Raw genomic sequence first — 18,133 nt, 5'->3', positions numbered from 1 at the left:
GGTTGCAGTAACGTAAATGGGAAATAAGCTTGTACAGCTAGTGTCTCTTTTCTTATTCAAGGACTGGTCATTCATGTTGTCAATTAACTTTTGTTATGCATTTGTTAAATGTTAACTATATTGTATTCATGATTTGATGGAATGTTGAATTATAATGTATGTCTTTTTCTTGTGACATGAATTTAATGTCTTTTATGTACGCAATATAAACTAATGTTGGAAGTAAAAGGTGAAATAAACACACCAAACACTCTTTATGTGTCAAAAAGGGTTTAACTAAAGATACTCAGCAAAACAAGACATCCACACCATTCTTCGTTATTAGCTAAACAAACGCTGGCGGGCTTCGGGCAGACTTAGCAGATGAATGTGGTTATCAAGTCTATTTAATTTATCTCGAATCGTGAATTTAGCATCATTATCACCCAAAACAGTTTAGTATGCAAGGAATTAAGAGACGGAGTCCTTCTTTTTGTGCCCTCTTAAAATAAGGGGACAGGTACAGTTGGACAGTAAACCGAGTGTGCATACTAAGTAAAATACATCAAATTGGGCACAAATTGTGAATGAGTGAAGTTAAAAAAAAAAAAAATAGAGGGTGCGCCTCGTCTTTCATGCACCATCCATATTGCTCTACTAACCAGTTATGTAACCTAAATCATGCCCGGACTTTCAGTCCTTAGGCGAATGACGTTGTGGACCATGAGTAGTAAAATGTGTTTTTGTGTTAAACAGAGGATGTTAATTGTTATGGTGGTTAGTATGGCTAAAGCACGCGCGTATTGTACAGTTGACGATGTGCTTCAACTCAAACAATACCTTTATACAACAATCCACAAAATGGTAACAATAGATGAAAGGTGCGTGGCAGTCTCAAAATAATGAGACTTTTTTACTAGAATGATTATGAATTTATGGGCCTTTTAAGTGTCTCAATTGTTAATCTCCTGGTACTTGCAGCACCTGCTGATAGCTGTTGAAGGAGCTCACTTGGGTGGCAAGGGCAACTTCTGGATAAGGTTATTTTAACTCCACGAGTTCTCTCACCTTCCTGCAATGGGATTGTGTGAATAACTGCAATCGGGTGTTCTTGTGTGCACATTCATCCCTTAATTAAAGTAAACAAATCCATGTGCCAATCCGGAGTGTAAATCGCCTGCTAACACCCAATCAATACCCACTCACGAACTGCAACAAAAAGCACATCCCACGAATTGAATATCGCTAAACATCTGTCTGTCACTTTTCATTAACCAGACGGCACTTCGAGCCTACGCCTCGACGATCCATCTGACACTCTGGTGCATTCTGTTGTGTAGCAGCATGGGGCTTTCCCCCACTACACTCTGGGGGTGATCAGATAACGTATGGTTTACGCATTAGTTGGTGTGTTTGAGCTGCATTGCAAGGGAGGAGGTGTACACACCTGGGATTGGTACACTTACAATCAAGCAGAATGTACCCTCAGGGCCGGCTTTGGGGCGGTGCAACCGGTGCCACCGCACCGGTTGCTGGCTTCCTGGGGTCGCCGTGTTTGAAAGTTTATTAAGCTTTTGAAGCACCTGCTGCAGCGTTTCTTTCCGCCGGTAATTATCAGGCCTCACATAAATGTCAAGAAAACTCGTGTGATTAATTATCTTCCTGGAGAGAGATCAGTGTTTTGTATAGTTGAGGTTTTGACTTAGGTGAAGTTAGTGCAGAGGGTTAATATGCCTGCTGCAAAGAATGTGTACCAAGTAGATTACAGGTTGAGTATGATGTAAACAGATCAGCAGATTACTTGCAATTTATAACTTAAAGTCCTAAAATTCAACAGTGAGCTATTAACGTTCATCCCAGAACTGCATACACACTGCAAAGTATACATTATTAGAACATGGATTAATGTTGCAAAAAGGGTTAATTTGGCTAGAAATCGATTCTTATTATTAAAGTAAACTCCCAACTATGCTGTTTCTTTTTCGACTCTGAGTTTGTTCTTCTCCACACCAAGCACTCTTAAACTATACTGCCTACCAGTATGGATGACATGTGACTCCTACACTTTCAGTCCTTTGGCTTATGTAACATTTCCTATACACGGATTTACACAGGTATGATTGATTGTCTCTGTGTAATGTGTGTGTGATGCAAAGTGCTCGGACACCCTACACAGGTATGAGTGGCGCTATATAACTAATTCAATGCATCTGAGAGAGTGTGGTTATGGTGACTTGGTCACTGTTAAAGGGTGCTAGTGAGAGAATCCGTGGTGGAGGTGGTCATTGGGGGGGCACCAACAAACATTGTCGCACAAGGCGCCACCAGCACTAAAGCCGGACCCCCTGGTAGACTATGGGCAGAAACGTGTCTACTGTGCTCAACTGAGAGATCAGGTGTGTAGCGTGGCAGAAGGTGGGACTGGTGTGCGTGTGTGCACCGAAACTCACGGACAACGATAACTAAGCTTGTCATGAGAGAGTCGGCAGTCTCCAGGGGGTTAATCACCAACAGCGCCGCAGAGGCTAGGGACCCTGTGTTCCCGAATCATGGGTATTATTATTATTATTATTATTATTTTTTGCACTTGTACTGCGCATCGGCTACCCAAAAAGGGTTTCCCGGCGCATCTTTGCTGTTACAGATGGAGAGAAAAGTCTTATTTATCGAATAGCCAGGTTTTTAGCAACTTTCGGAAACTGGAGTAGTTAGGCTCATTTCTCAGTGAAATGGGGAGAGAGTTCCAGTAAGACGGGCCTAAGTAGGCAAAGGATTTACCTCCTATGCGAGTGCGCTTAAATTTAGGGATCCTAAAACGGCCCTGAGTGGCTGATCTGAGGTTCCTGGATGGGATATATGTATTTACCAGTGAGCAGAGGTACTTCGGGGCTATGTTTGCTTACCTTTTACTACCCACATACTGGACAGGAGAACCATACTCCTCCCTTGCACCAGGGCCCATGGCACACCTGCTGCTCCACTGCCTGTTGTGTGCAGGAGCTGCCTACACAGAAATCTCCCCCTCACAACTTCAGTGTACCGTAGTTTTCCCAGGCCGCTCCTCTGTTTTTAAAGGTACAGCTCTTCCTCGGTATTGTCTCCGCTCTCAAAATTCTTGGTCTGTGTTTCACGCCGCATGCAAAGCAGAAGCAATGGTGATGTTGCCAGGAAATAAATTCCTGCAGCAAAAATGAGTGTGCATTGTTTTCGAGATGTGTGCACCGTATTCGTGGCTTTCTGTGCTCTAAGGGTGAAAGAAAGGCTTAACATTTTTTGCCATGCGCCTGGATTTGTGCGGCTTCTTTACTCTCTCAAGCCGGGCTAATCTGGTTTTCCCACACCTTCCCCCAATGCTACATCACCCCGAGAAACAGGCAAACCAAACAAGAAGGACACCATCCAACATGGGCCACAGACACATACGATGTAAACGTAGCTTTTGGTGTATAGTAGCAGTAGCAGCATTCTCAAATCCACATACCCTATAAAACAAGCATTTGCAATGCAATAGGACTCGCATTTACGCAAGACCTATTGTATTGGAAACAGGAGTGTGGTCGTGCGAGAAGGCACAATTGGGAGTGTGGTGGGTGGGTGGTCGAGGGGGGGCCCGAGAAGTCACGGACTGCGGGAGGGATGGCACAACAAGAAAATAGTGTTTGAAGTGAAGGGGCAGGTAGCCATGGAAGGATAATAATGACGACATCGGAAGGCATCATTTAGGACCTAAACCTATGAAAAAGATGGGAGGAGAGTGGGTGGGGCTTCCACAAAGCTTCCACACCATACTGAATACTGCATGCCTCGCAAAGTGAGCAGTGCATGCGCGCTGCCGCTATAGGCTTGACCTAAAAATGACAACCATGCTTCACTATGCATGCAAAAAGACATGTGCGTGCATGCATCACCTCACACTCATGTATATTCCTCACACATGTCACAATGCATGTGCATGCTTTAGCTGCCTTTTTGCAGTGGGTCCTCTTTAATACGAATCCATTTGCAAAATTGCTTGGCATGCATGCGTATGCATCATGATGCAGACGCTCACACAGTTGCAGATAAAAAGGCACTGGCAAAGTGAAACGCTCAGCCATTTGGAGCCAGGACCTATTGGCTTTACCATTCCTTGTTTTTCCTTGAACTATCAAGGAAGTGCCCTATTACGGATAACCCTCTCCTAAACTTGTGTAAAAAACATTTATTCGGATCACTAATTAAACACCTTCTTAGACAGTATACTGTATTCTGCCTAGAGTGCTAGGCTTAATAAGTTCAAAAATGTGAAAATGATTTTGCATTCTATTGATCTGTGTCTGTGGACTGAGTAAACTAGTGCTTTTGTTTTGACATTTTCACAGTGGAAAAACACAAAAGGATAGAAAGACTAAACTATTTATGTCTCACCATGCCATTCCAGTTTGAACCCAGCCATATGCAAATCAGTCTTGACCCTGTGTCCCATGGGAACAGTCCAGCCCGAACTGCCAAGCCAATTCCTCCCTGGACTGGAAACAAGCATCCTTGGACCGGTTTCGGGGTTTCACCCCTCTTCAGCCAGGATAGCTTGATTCCAGTGACATGGAGAGCACGGGACCCACGTCTGGGCATACCCTTCCCACTCGGGGTGACAAATGCAAAAACAACAGTTGATGGACAGAATGCAGAACACTGTCATACATTCACCCCAGTACAGAGATCTGGGCCTAAATCCATTGTTTTTTCGCTCACCAGTTCCAGTTTGAATCCAGCCATATGAAAATCAGTCTTGACCCTGTGCCTCATGGGTACAGTCCAGCCCGAACTGCCAAGCCGGTCCTAGGATGATTGTTTCCGGTCCAAGGAGGACCTTGCTTGGCAGTTCAGGCTGGACTGTTCCCATGAGGCACAGGGTCAGGACTGATTTGCATATGGCCAGGTCTAAACTGGGGTGGCATGGTGAGCAAAAGAATGATGGATTTAACCCAGATCTCTTGACATGAATTTAAAAAACAACATTTCAAGATTCCTTATGTGCACATAAACAATCTTCCCTAAGAGGCACCCTCGCAAAATGGTGCAAGGGTGCCTGCGTTGGCGCTAAGCAGCAAAATTTAGCACCAGCGCAGGGAGAAATGCAGGGCTGCACCATATTCTAGTAAATATGTTGCAGCCCTGCATTTCTAAAGTGACAAAGTGTGTTGTTGTTAGCCTTCTTGGCTTAGCGACACGCTGAGCCACTTTCTTGTAAATATGCCCCGGAGTGTGTTTATGCATCTTTGGCCGTTAGATGGGCATCCTAATCGCAGTCAGACAGGTAACAGCAGTAACCAGCCTCAGCGGAATTATGAGATCTGTGGGGACACCATTAATCTGTTACCTTTCACTGATGGATTTCAGCTGTTGAAAGCAGCCTAAATCTTCCGGTGAAAGTCTGGCTTTGAATGAGGAGCACCAGGTGAATCGGACCCAGAATTTGCGATTTGCCATGTTATTCCTCATTTTTAAGGTGACCTTCAGAGTCCCACCTGTGCTCCTGGTAATGGAAGATCAACATGCCTCTCACAGTGAGGACGTTAGTGTGTTTGGGAAGGTGAGCCTGGTGCATTGGTGTGCAGCTAGAATTGTAACACCTCCTTTCTTCTGGGTCTGCATCCACACCCTTGGAAGGTATCTGGCAATTGGATCTCAGCCAGTTTCCTGCCTGATCTGTCAAACAAATTGTGACTAGTAGATACCATTTTTACTTCCTGAAATGTGACATTTTTTGTCAAAGGCTTACTTTTAAGTTTCTAAGAATAGAAGGCCAAAAATATACACTTTCAAGATAGACGTGGTGGGAGCTGCAGAAGAAGCACCAGCAATGGACAACACCGCATATGAGAAAGAGAGTCTCCTTGACCCTATGGAGGGCCAGTTTCTCAACGCACCCCCAGACTTTAAGGCTGGAAGCATGGAGATTCCTCACCTTTACGCCTGTGACGTCTCCACTGAAGAAGGGCATGTTAGACCTAGCCGAGGGTCCTTCTCGATGTTCCCACACTACAAGGAAAATTCACTGGTCTACGAAGAAGAAAGCAAGATGCCCATGAATGCCAGCAACAACCACATGGCAGTCACAGAAGCCAACGAGCCAGACTACATGTGCTACTCCATCTTCAGTATCACCTGCTGCTTCCTTCCATTGGGTATTGTTGCTCTCATTTATTCACTGAGGGTAAGGGCTGCAGGCTTCTGCTTCTGCATTAACAAGATTTTGCTTGAGAACCTCTTTCTTCTATTTTGTTGCCACAATTGCAATTATGAGCCAGTGTTTCTAACTTTCTTTTGTTGTATTCCTGACCAGTATTTGTTATGGATCTGGCAATTCTTCATAAGGTGGATGTGTTCCAGCTGGGCGTGTCAACTCAAGTCTGAGAACGATATTGTTTGATTTGTCACATGATGACAATGTTCATATTGAAGGGATCCAGGTGCCGCTGCAAATCTATTTGAAACCAAACTCAAGTTGCGTCTCTCAAATTCAAGCTCAGGGCAACTAAGGCCTGCTGCAGAAGAACCATCGGGCATTACGAGACCCGCACTAATAGTGGTAGATCTGCTCAGATTGTCATAAGGAGAAAGTTTGGGTTTTCTCTCTTCTTGGTGCAAAGGGATTGTACGATGCTCAACCCTAAGTAGTCTGAGTGGTTTACTACGCATAATGTGGGGCAATGATGAAAATATAAAGGGTAATATTTATCATTTTTTCACGCAACGCAGTAAGGCACCTTGCTGAGGTGAGCTGCGTGAAAAGCAAAGGGGAGGAATGAGCACTATCTATCCAGATATGCCATATTCCTGCTCTCTCCTTGCGCTGGTGCACTTTTGGCTGCCTAGCACCAATGCAGGAACCCTACTTTCATGGTTGATGGTGGGATTATTTTTGGGTAGGAATGGACTCCTTCTTGCACACAAATAATCATTTTAGGCTGTTTCATCTTTCTACCTGTGCAGTATAATGCAGCACACGCAGAAAGAGGAAAAAATTTGAATAGTTAAATATATTTCTCCTCTTTAAGCCTCACCTGGGGAGGCGTAGCATTTTGATGCATTCCTGGGTCTGCCACTCATGGTAAATCTGGGAACGCGCCAAAATCCATGGGTGGAAGCATGGGAAAACTCATGCTCCACCCATGGAATGCCTCTCTGGGACATAGTAACGGAAGGCAGCGGCTTGCACTGTCTTGTATTACTTCAGATTAACCAAGCACTCCATGGCCATGCAAGGTGGCCTCACGTGGCTTGGTAAATCTCATATTGGTTTTGCATTGCCCTTGCGTTACCTTACGTGGCTCAACGGAGATGCAAAAATTGATACATATGCTCCTAATTCCAAATCATGTTCTGCCGTGCATGTGTGTGTGTTGCATTTAGTAGCATATCGTTCTAGAGTAAGAGCTAATGCAAACTTTAACCGTGTCTTGGCAATAATTGGTGTAGCTGCATTTCCCTGACTGAGGGTCTTATTTACAAACCCCTTGCACCACAGACACGTCACTTTTTTCTATATTAAAAGTGGTGATCCTGCGGCGCAAGGGGCTTGTAAAAAAAGCCCCCAAGGGCCTTATTTATTTGAAAGTTTGGCAGACAGGACACCTTTGACCGAGTACCCTATCCGCCAACCTGCTGGTATACCTTCTCTGTTTAGAGTCCAGAAAACGAACATGTTTCCACCAGCGGAGGTTCTGCTGCCTTTCACAGTGGAAACCCATGAATGACGACTCTGTTATTTAATTTCCTTTTTGGGGTCACCGGGGAAAGCTTCGTGGTCGCGAACAGGAAAAAAATCAATCAACCCACACCTGGACCACACCTGGGAGAAATCTGTCAGCCTTTCTGGACCGGGGGAATTTATTTTTAGCTTTTTAAAAACAAACTTAGCTTTGGAATTTTGTGTTTACAAAGCTTTGCTGGCAGGGTGCAGTGAACTTGTCCCTCCAACGACAAAGCTTCAGTGTCTTTTAGGAAAGCGGCTCCTCTGAAGGCACAGGGACCTCTCCACCTGCCTAGACGTGGCTGACCGCCGTCCAAAAGGACAGAGACGTGTATCCCTCCCCTGCCTTAGTTGGATCCAGCAGGGCCTGCCAAGGACTACATTAGCCGCTAAATTCTAATAGCGCATTTTTGCTTTTCATTTTTGGGGAGGTAAGATCTGACCAACCTGTCGGTATCATAATGTTATGCTACATAACATGATTATGGGATTTTATATTCTTTGCGCCCACTTCCGGTCAATCGTTTTCTCTGTGTGTTTAGCCGTATGTCTCTGTTTCATAACATTTATGTAATTACCCCCAGGTCCCTCCGTCCTCGTCCCATTCCTTACAAAGTGGAGATTACTATCTCCGCGACAGAAAAAAAGAACAGGAGCATGCTGGGATACCTAACCCACTCCCTCCCGCTGGGAGTACATAAGCGGTACCAGCCCAGCATGCAGCCTGTTCTTTTTTTCTGTCTTCCGACAGATTAGGACGTGCTGATCTTACCTGTGATTTCTTCGTTGGATGTCTCGTGGGGCTGCTGGGCTGTCCTCGACATCCTCTTCCGCGTCTCCTGGCCTGCTGGGCTTGCTGGGAGTCGCGTTGATTGGCGCCCGGCCCTTTGCGGCTGGGGCGCCGGATGTCCGGATTCCTTCCGGGTTACCGCGCGCGTCCTCCTACGGCTTGGCCTGGCTGGAAGACGCGCTGCTGTGGATGAGATGGGAGCCCAGGGGCTGCGCCGGGCGGTGCTCCTGGTCTCCCTTGGTGTGCTGCTCGCCTCCTTTCCTACCAGTGCCCCTGCTGTTCCTGAGGTTGGTGCAGGGATGATGCTTGATGGGGGTCAATGTCTGATCGGTGGCTGCAGCTGGTGTCTTGGAGGGCGCCTGGGCTGGGTCTTGGGGGCAGGGCGCTTTTGGTGTGCTCTTCCTGCCCCTGTGGTGAGTACCGCATAGCGGTTCCGATTTCTTCCATGCTTGTTCCTCTGTCTCTGTGCTTTGCCTGCTGGGTCTGGCTGTGCACGGTGGGCTGCTTCGGCAGTCTTGGCTGGGGGTCTTGCTTGGCTGCTTCGGGGGTATTCTCGCCGTGCTTGCTGCCTGGCGATTTTTTACTCTGGGGCCTGGCGTCCTCTGGTCTCACCGTTTGCTGGTTGATTCCTGTTGGGGTTTGTCCGTGCTAGCTTCTGGCGCTCCCTGTTCCTGTTTGCTGGGTTGGGGGCGTTGCGTGGCTTTCTGCGCTGTGTCCCTGCCTTGCTTCCCGATGCTGCGGGGGGGGGGGTGCTTCCTCCTCCGGTTCTGGGTTCCCTGTCATCAGAAGCTATAGCTCAATGGTGAGTCTTGTGCCTACGGTTGTAAAGGGTCTCACAGGACAAGGGTTCGAGTCCCGCACACTCTGTCAGAGTGGCATAAGGTGGCAAAGTTTCTCACTCATCTTTAAAGCTCCTTGTTTTCGCTTGCTCGTCGCTTGTTGCTGAATGGCGTCTGGGCGGAGGGGTTGGGGGACGGTCTCTGTTTTATGGGGTTGGCCTGTCCCCCTGGTGGGTGCCGTTTTTCTTTCTTCCATGTGCTGCGCTCTTCTGCTGTGCTGGCCTGCGGCCTTGGCTCCCTGTTTTCCTCTGCTGGGGGTGTGCCGGGGCGGGCGGGTGCTGTGGCTGTCCCCCGTTCCCCTGTGCTCGCTTCTGCTCCCCTGGGCTATTTTCATTTTCTGGTGAGGTTCGTCCTGGTTCGTTCCTCTGTCCTGTGGGCTTCCTGCCTTCCTGCCCTGCGTGCTTCTGTTTCCCCCTGGTTGGTGCTTGGTTGTCTGTTCGCACGGATTCTTCAGCCTGCTGCCTGTCCGCCCTGTTGGTTCCTGCTGTTCTTTTATGGCCAGCCCTGGTGCGTGCCTGTCTGGGTGCCTGCCTGCGGCTCAGGCTGCTGGGCGCTTCTTGCGTCCTTCCAGGGGTGTTGGTGTGGCCCGTGCTCGGGGTGCCTTGTTTTTTTCTGCCCCCCTGTGCCTGTCCGGTGCTCTGAGCTTCAACGTGTGGGGTTTCCTGGCCTGTGGCCTTCCCTCCCTGCTGGCGCCTGCTCCTGTCTTGGTGTTGCGGCTGGGCACGCCAGTGCCCTTGCGTCCGCTCTCTCCTGCCCTCCGGCGTATCTTCCTGCCTGGGTTGGTGGGCTCCTTCCCCGGCAGGTTCCCTGTGGGTGTACTTCGTGCTGGTTGTGGTCGGGGGGGGGTGGGCCTGTGGCCCCCGGTGTTCCCCCGTCTGAGGATCCTCCACTTTGCGCTTGGCCTCTGCTTGTGTTTGGCTGGGTTGCTTCTTGCATCCTGCATCTGGGTCCTTGTTGCTTCCGGACTCCCTGTTTCTTGGGTTCTCGGGGGGGGGGGGGAAGGGGCTGTTGTGCCTTCCCTCTGTTCCGGTGGGTCTTGGCCTTGGTTGGCTGTTGACTCCGGGGCTTTCCTGGTGGGCTTTCTGGCTGGTGTTGCTGCTTGCCTCTTCCCTCTTGCCTGGTGCTGTGTTGTGGTGCACTGGGTTGACTGATGGGGTTTGGTTTCCTGTTGTGGTTTCCTTTCCCCTCGTGTCTCTTCTTTGTGGCTTGCGGTCGTTTGCCTCTCGCTGCCGCTCCTTTGCCTCCTGTGGTGGCTGGGGGTTTTGGGTCTTCCTTGGCTTCTGCCTGGGTGGTTCCTTGTTTCTTGGGTGCACTGCTTCTGGGCCTCTCCCTGTTTATGGGTTCGGGTTGCCCTGTGCCCTTCTTTCATGCTTTGGGTGCCGCTCCCGATGTCCTCCTCGCCGTGCCTTATCTTGGGCTTGGCCAGTGGTTTTGTTGGTGGGACTGCCGGTTGTGGTCTAGCCTCCCGTAGTGTGTGGGCCACGTTGCTACGTCCCCGCTCCTCTTTTCGGCCTTGTGCTGGTGGTTGGCTTTGCCTGGGTCCTGGGGCTCTGGTTTTCCCCTTGTGGGCCTTTTCCTTGGGCTTGGGGGTTTCTCGCTCCCGTACGGCCTGCTTTCGGCCTGTGGTGTCTCTGGCCGTTGCTCTTGCTGGCTCTGCATGCTTTGTTCTTCCCTTTTTGGGTGTGTGCCCGCTCCCCCCGGGGGTTGTGCGCCTTTGGTTTCTCCGGGCTCCTCTCCTTTGGTTTGGGGGTGCCGGGGGTGTTCCGGGGTGCTGATGTGTTTCCTCCCTCCGGTCCTTGTTTTTGGGCCTGCCTTTGCGGATTCCCTGCCTGGGTCCCTGCCTGGGTTCTTCCCTGGCCGCTCGTTCTCTGGTGCTTTGGGCCTCTTTTTGGCCTCTTGCTGGCCGGTGGTTCTGGCCCTGTTGGTCTGGGTGCCGGGTTGGTCCTGTGTTCTTTCCTGAGCTGCTCCTTTGCGCCTGGCTGGTGTGCTGTGACCTCTGTGTTGGTTGCCAGTTGTGGCTTGCCTGTCTCCCTCTCTGTTCCCCGGCTGCTTCTCCTCTCTTGGTGGCTTGGCTTGCTTTGGTGCCGGTCCCTGGTCCCTTCTTGTTTGGGGTTTTTGGGTTTGGGTCGGTTGACCCTTTGCCTCTCCTTTCGGGTTCTGCTGCTCCAATTTGGGGCCTCCGGGCTGGCTGGCTTGTCCGTTGTCCGGTTGGCTTCTTGGGTCTTCTGGGCTGCCTGCGTTGTTGGGCTGTTGGCCTCCTTGTTGGTCGTTCCTGTTTCGCCCCTTTTTGGGGTACACCTTAGGAGGATCCTTGGTGTCCTCCTGACCTATGGGTCGGCTCTTGGTTGGTGGGGGTTTCTCCTTTCCGGTTCTGGGGTTTATTTCCCCGATTCTGTGTTCGGCCCTTGGTTGTTCTCTCCTGGCTGTTCGCTGACCGTGTGTGGAGTCTGCTTTGGGTGGCGCTTGTTGCTCTCCCTGGCCTTGCTTAGGTGGGTTCCTGGGTTCGTGTCCCTGTGTCTCCTGCCTTTGGTTGCCTCGGTCCTGGCCTTTTGACTGGTTCCTGTGACCGGGTTTTTTTTCTCCCGACGTGGCGGCCTTGGCTGCGGCCTTCCGGTGTCTCTGCTGGGGTTGACGGCTTGTCTTCCTGCCTTTTGGCCTGGGCCTTCTGTCCTTTCCTCTTCTGTCTTTGAGGCTCTGCGGGTGTCTTCCCCTGATGTGTTGGGGTTGGTCCTGTGAATGGTCGCGCTCGGTGTTTTCCGAGTTTGACGTGCCTCTTCGTTCTCCTCTTCATTCCCCTCGCCTCTTGGTGTGGTGTTTGTGGATTGGTCCGGCTGTGGGTCGCCTTCTTCTCTGTTCTGGGGGGTTCGCTCTCTGGCTTGCCCTACTATGTTCCTTCCTGGGTCTTTGGCGTGTCTCCCCGTGCGTCATGCTCTCGGGTGCTCTGCGTTGGGCCTGGTTGTGCTGTTTTGTCCCATTTGCTGCAGCTGCTTGGTGCTGCCTGGGGCTGTGGGCTTCTCCCTTGGTGGTTTTTCTCCCGGGTTGTTTGTCCTTCCTGGTTGGATTGCTCCTTTGGGGCGCTTCCGCTTCTCCGGGGTTCCCTTTCCCTGGTGGTTAGGGGTGGTGGTTTCTCTTTCTGCCCCTCTGGGGGTTTCCTTGGGTCTTGCTTCTGAGTGCGGGGCCTCCTTCGGGCTTTCCTGGGGGGTCTTGTGTTCGTTTGCGGTCCTTTCTTGCTAGTCCCCTGCTTCTTTTGGGGTCTGGGTTCTTTTCGGCTTGGTTGGAGGCATGGCTGGTTGTGTTCTCCTGCCTGCTTTTCTTGTGGGCTCCCTATTGCTTCTGTTGGGGTCCGTTTTTCTCGGTCTGGTGACCCTAGCTTTGGTGGGGTTCCGGTAGGCCGGGTTCTCTTATTGGTATTCTCCACTTTGTAAGGAATGGGACGAGGACGGAGGGACCTGGGGGTAATGTCCTATTACTTACCGGTAATCTTCATTACTCCTGGTCCCGTAGTCCTCGTCCCATTCCTTACTTCCCTCCCTCCCTCCCTGGCGGCCGGCCTTCCGGTTGTTGGCTTGGTATTTTCAGGCTGCATGCTGGGCTGGTACCGCTTATGTACTCCCAGCGGGAGGGAGTGGGTTAGGTATCCCAGCATGCTCCTGTTCTTTTTTTCTGTCACGGAGATAGTAATCTCCACTTTGTAAGGAATGGGACGAGGACTACGGGACCAGGAGTAATGAAGATTACCGGTAAGTAATAGGACATTAATGTACTCTGGAGGCCTTATGTAATGTAAAGGGCTCTGAGTACGCGCTACATAAAAACGCATAAATAAATCTTGCCAGCCTTATGACGCCTGTTGCTTTCATTTCCTTTCCCATACTATTCTTTGTTGGCTTCTTTTACTCATCATTGATCCTTCTTGTGTATTGGTGTGAAGCCCCCACTAACGGCACTAGTGATAGGCATTAGCTGGTCCAATCGATCTTGCCTGCAACACTCGGTTGCAGAGCTTTTGGTAGGTGGAGTTTTTTGTAACTATTCCCTTGTTACACCAGCATTACTTTTTGATAACATTCTTATCCATTGGCAATGCTAAATCCATGAATTTGTGAAGGGCCAGTGCTTGTCTGAACTGGCGAGTTTTCCAGGTGTATCCAAACTGTGGGAGAGGATTCCTGTAGTTTTTGCTTGAGCATTTCCTCACATAGTTTAGACCCCTCCTTCCAGGACTTTTTGTTTTGCTGAATTTTTCTCTTGCTAGCCTTCTTTTAGTGGATGCTTACTCCACCTAATTTCTTTCCTTAAAAAAAACTTTACAGCTTCACAGACATATAGAATTTTTGATTGGATTCTATGAGAATTCTTCGTTGACATAGTCAGATTATAAAGACTCCTGTAGGCCTGTTTATTAATCTACCAGCGTCACAAAATGCATAACTTTATTGACAGCTTTCTGCAGCAGTTTTACCGTTGCATTGTACTGTATCCAATTTAAGGGTATTCACTTCACCAACTTCGGAAAGAGGAAATGTTGCTCTGTACTGAAGGGGCTGGAAAATTATTTCAAGTTGATCACAAATCAGCCCACTGAAGATAGAGGCAGCAAGCCTATGGCTTTTGGAAATCCCACCCAATGCCTGGAAAAAAGCAGTAAATAAACAAGTCTGTGAAACATCCTTTGCTCAAGACATTAAGGGCCTTTGTTCAAGTTCTAACCTAGAGCCACTGAACTAATAATTTTTATGAGACTTACAAAATTACACATTGCTGATTTTAATCCAGCAAGGGCACGCAAGGGGGAAAACACAGAATGTAGGCTGTGCTCCTTCCCACAGGAATCCTGGCTGCACCTACTATGCTGCTGCCCCAAACTGAATAATGAACGTCAGCGCCTCCTTAATCCGATCTGGACTGTGCATCTAGCAAAGACCGGCAGAGAAGCCTCAGTCTTGTGCTTTTCCAAATCAAAGACTTTAGCAAGATTGGGGTAATTCACGCACCTGATCAGGATTGCCCTAAAGGACTTGCAGGAATGCAATCTGGCTCCGGTAACTGACACGCCAGATCTCGCTGAAGCAAGCGGGCTGGTCCCCGACAGGCACCGAGGAGTACCACTCTTTTAATCCGAACTATCAATCCGAGTATTTTTTAAATGTTGTAACAATTTGCTTTTAATCAAAAATAAATTTTGAAAAACACTGGGGACTGTATAACGTGCCAAGGGCATAGGGCTGAGCACAAAGCCAAGAGGTGGATGGGTAGGGGAGGGTGCCGGGGCAGGAGGGAGGAACTGTTTAGCCTAATTATGATCGTTTTTAAAGATGTTTTTGCTTTTACTGTAATGATTTTAAATGATCGAACAGTTAATAAAATTCAATACTCAATGTTATTAGCTTAGTAAACTATATCTGCTGGGCTGTTTTTTCGCAGCTCTTTCAAAAAAAATATTTTTATTGAATTAAACAACAACAAGTCACGTATTAATGCAAGAGACATGGGGCATTTTAGGATCACTTACAATTATCAACCCAATAAGACAGTCCGTTCTATCCTGGTGCATTTTCACGATGCCTTTCTGTCCATTGCATCTCGAGTTCGGTTGTTGGGGACACACATATTTCTCCTTGGTAATTATTCCACTTGCCCCACTTCCTATCCCATTTCTTCGGGCACCCCCTCAGCTTTAAACACCTCCTTTTCCGCAATCATACACTTGTCATACTCTCTGATCCACATCCGGAGCGAGCAATGTGTAGCCTAGTGTCATAAACTGTTGTTTGATTTCAGTGAGGTCAGTCGGCTCCCATATATTGAGGAGACCTAGCCGAGGTGTAAGGGTGTGTTGTTTTCCCAAGTCCTCTAGGATGTGTTCCGTGGCACCCTCCCATATGGGCCTCACCCCCGGGCAGTCCCACAGCATGTGGTAAAGAGATGTGTCTTGCTAACATCCCCTAAGACAATGTGCACTGGTCTTCGAACCTATCTTTGCCAGGGTTACACCAGTTAAGTAAGATCTATGTAGAATTTTTAGCTGGATGAGGCGGTAACAAAGTGTTATGGCAGCCTCACGAGGGGACATCAATGCCGCCTGCCAGTCCTCTTCATCAATGGGTCCGAAGTACAACTGCCACTTCTCCCGGAGTTTATGAAATGTATCTGGTAGGTTATTACATAGTTTTTTGTATGTAAGGGAAATGGCCTTGGTGAACAATGGTCCGTCCAGAAGCCTGTCCTCTAACGGGGAAGAGACTGGGATGTTCGTCATGTCTGTGATAGCTGCAGTGAGGGCGTGTCGGATTTGTAGGTATCGGAACACCTCCCCATGGGCCAGATCGTACGACTTCTGTAGGTCGTCGAACTTGAGAAGAGCACCATTTTTAACCAAGTCTCCTATTGTCGAGATGCCTATTACGTCCCATTTGTTGAACCCGGAATACCTGCAGAGAAGCCCTAATCTCTGGGTACACCATAGGTGTGTAGCCTTGGTGAGGGTCTGCACCCAACCCAGACGGGAGTTTGCCAGGTGCCATATCCTCACCGTGTGAGTTGTGGGGCCAACATAACGGCCTCTTCGAACCTTGGAATACAGTGCCTCCAGATACCCCGCCCTCCCCATCTGATATCTGTCCAACATATATGCTGGGTCCATCGGGGATCTATAAATCCAGTGGTTTACCACCACCAACTGTGATGGCCAATAATACAGACAGAGATCCGGGAGGGCAATGCCGCCATCATACCACCCTTTCTTTAACTTTTTCATAGCTATTCGAGGGGATCCACCATCCCATAGCAGTGTTCTAATTTCGCTTTCGACCCCGGAGAAATAGGCGTCAGGGCCCCTGTGGGGGCAGTTTTGAATGATATATAGAAACCTAGGAAGGGCCAGCATCTTAAAAAGTGACACTCGCCCGATCAGGGACAGAGGCAGGCAAAGCCAGTGTTTAACATCCGCCCGTAGTCTAGTCAGAGGGGCCGCGAGATTACGGTCGTAATAAAGATGGGGGTACGTAGTTACAAAGATCCCCAAATACCGGAAGCCTTCCAACGCGACCTCCACCAAACATCCAGAGGGGAGTCAGGGAGCCTGGCCCCTTAGAACGAACAACACAGATTTACTCCAGTTTATGGCGTACCCCGAATATTTCCCGAAATTTGTGAAAACGTTTAACACCTCATGAAGGGATCTGTAAGGGGACGCCAGGTAGAGCAATATATCATCTGCATATAATGATATTCTATCCTTGTGGTCTTCCGCCCATTTCAAACCGCTCACCATAACATCACGTCTGACCCATGCAGCCAGTGGATCTAGCATTAGAGAAAAGAGCAGTGGGGAGAGGGGGCAGCCCTGTCTAGTTCCCCGTTTTAATGGGAAGGATCTTGAGGTGTAATTATTTACTCTGACCTGTCCCCGAATATATACGTGTATAACAACCTCACCCAGCCTATGAATTTGGGTCCAAAGCCCATACGTCTTAGTACCTCAAATAAGGAAGTTGTTGTAGTACTTAAATAAGGAAGGCCATTCGATGGAATCAAACGCCATCGAGGCGTCCAGTGAGAGGACAACAGCGTCCTCCTCGAGAAACTCACGACACGCTATAACATTGTGGAGGCGTCTGATGTTTAGCACCGTGTTCCTCCCGGGCATGAAACCCGATTGGTCTGGGTGGACCAGTGAGGAAATGACCGCTATCAGGCGTAGAGCAAGAACTTTTGCTAGGATCTTTGCTTCCGCGTTTATTAGGGAAATGGGACGGTAGAAGCTGCAGGCATCCATGGGTTTACCTGATTTCCTAAGTACTACTATGGACGCCAGCCGCTGGTCCTCTGGTAGGAGCCCTGCTTCATAGCTTTCTTCAAACATGGCTCGCAGATGGGGAACCACCTGGGTAGCCGCCACTTTGAGGAATTCTATGGGGATCCCATTGGGTCCCATCGCCTTTCCTGACTGAATCTTACTTATTGCTTGCTGGATTTCTAGATCTGTCAAGTCTCGATCTAGTGCCTCTTTGTCGCTATCAGACAATGTTGGTATGTCGCTATCTGCCAGGAGTGGACGGTAGTCCTCCGTTGTGTATGAAGTGGACGGAGTGTATACGTGTTCCAAGTGATCAGCGAATGCATTCTCGATGTCCCTTGGATGAGTGACCTGCACCCCATCCTCCAGAGTTAACTGGGGCACCCATTTCTCCACCTGCTCTCTCCTTTCCAGCCATGCCAGCAATTTCCCGGCACTGTCTCCCAGATCATATAAAGTTACCGCTTCTTGGTGTAGCCCACCTTGAGGGCCAGGGACTGACCCTTCACCACCGCCTTGAATGCCTCCCATATTGTTTGCGCCGAGTCTACTGAACCTACATTTTCTAGAAAATAATTAGTAGTGTGGTCAAGCAGTTCCTCCTTTATGCCAGGAATTGTCAGCAGGCAGGGACTGAGAGTCAGTACAGTGCGTTGTTGACGCTCAAAAAGTGTGAAGTCCACTGTCACTGGGGAGTGGCCTGAGATACCTCTCGGGAGTGACGGGGGGTTTTGGAAGTGGCGGATGGACTCCGACTGTGTTAAGAAGTAATCAATGCGGGAGGAGCTCTTGTGGGCGTTAGAATAGTAGGTGTACTGGACACCATCCGGTTGGAATGTACGCCAAACATCTACTAGACCCAGGGCCTTGGCGAACTCTTCCATATGCATGTGAGGTCGTGTCGACTGTCTGGGTGGATGTCTATCACTGCTGTCATCCATAGTCATGTTAAAATCCCCACCCAATATGAGCGTGCCGATGGGAAGATCCGT

At 49.1% G+C, this 18,133-nt stretch overlaps 1 protein-coding gene across 1 annotated transcript in view; it reads left to right on the top strand.

Moving 5' to 3' along the window:
• The first annotated feature begins 5,809 nt into the window (after positions 1-5,809).
• Positions 5,810-18,133, top strand: part of LOC146768884 (uncharacterized) — a 47,007-nt gene continuing 34,683 nt past the window's right edge. The window contains exon 1 of the mRNA XM_085640649.1: positions 5,810-6,175. Within this exon, the coding sequence (XP_085496775.1) occupies positions 5,822-6,175 (354 nt within the window). The 5' untranslated portion in view covers positions 5,810-5,821. The remainder of the gene's footprint in view (positions 6,176-18,133) is intronic.

Source organism: Triturus cristatus, unplaced genomic scaffold, assembly GCF_964204655.1.
Source record: "Triturus cristatus unplaced genomic scaffold, aTriCri1.1 SCAFFOLD_454, whole genome shotgun sequence".
NCBI lineage: Eukaryota > Metazoa > Chordata > Amphibia > Caudata > Salamandridae > Triturus > Triturus cristatus.
Note: the sequence above shows the minus strand (reverse complement) of the source record. Positions and strands in the feature narration are given on the sequence as shown.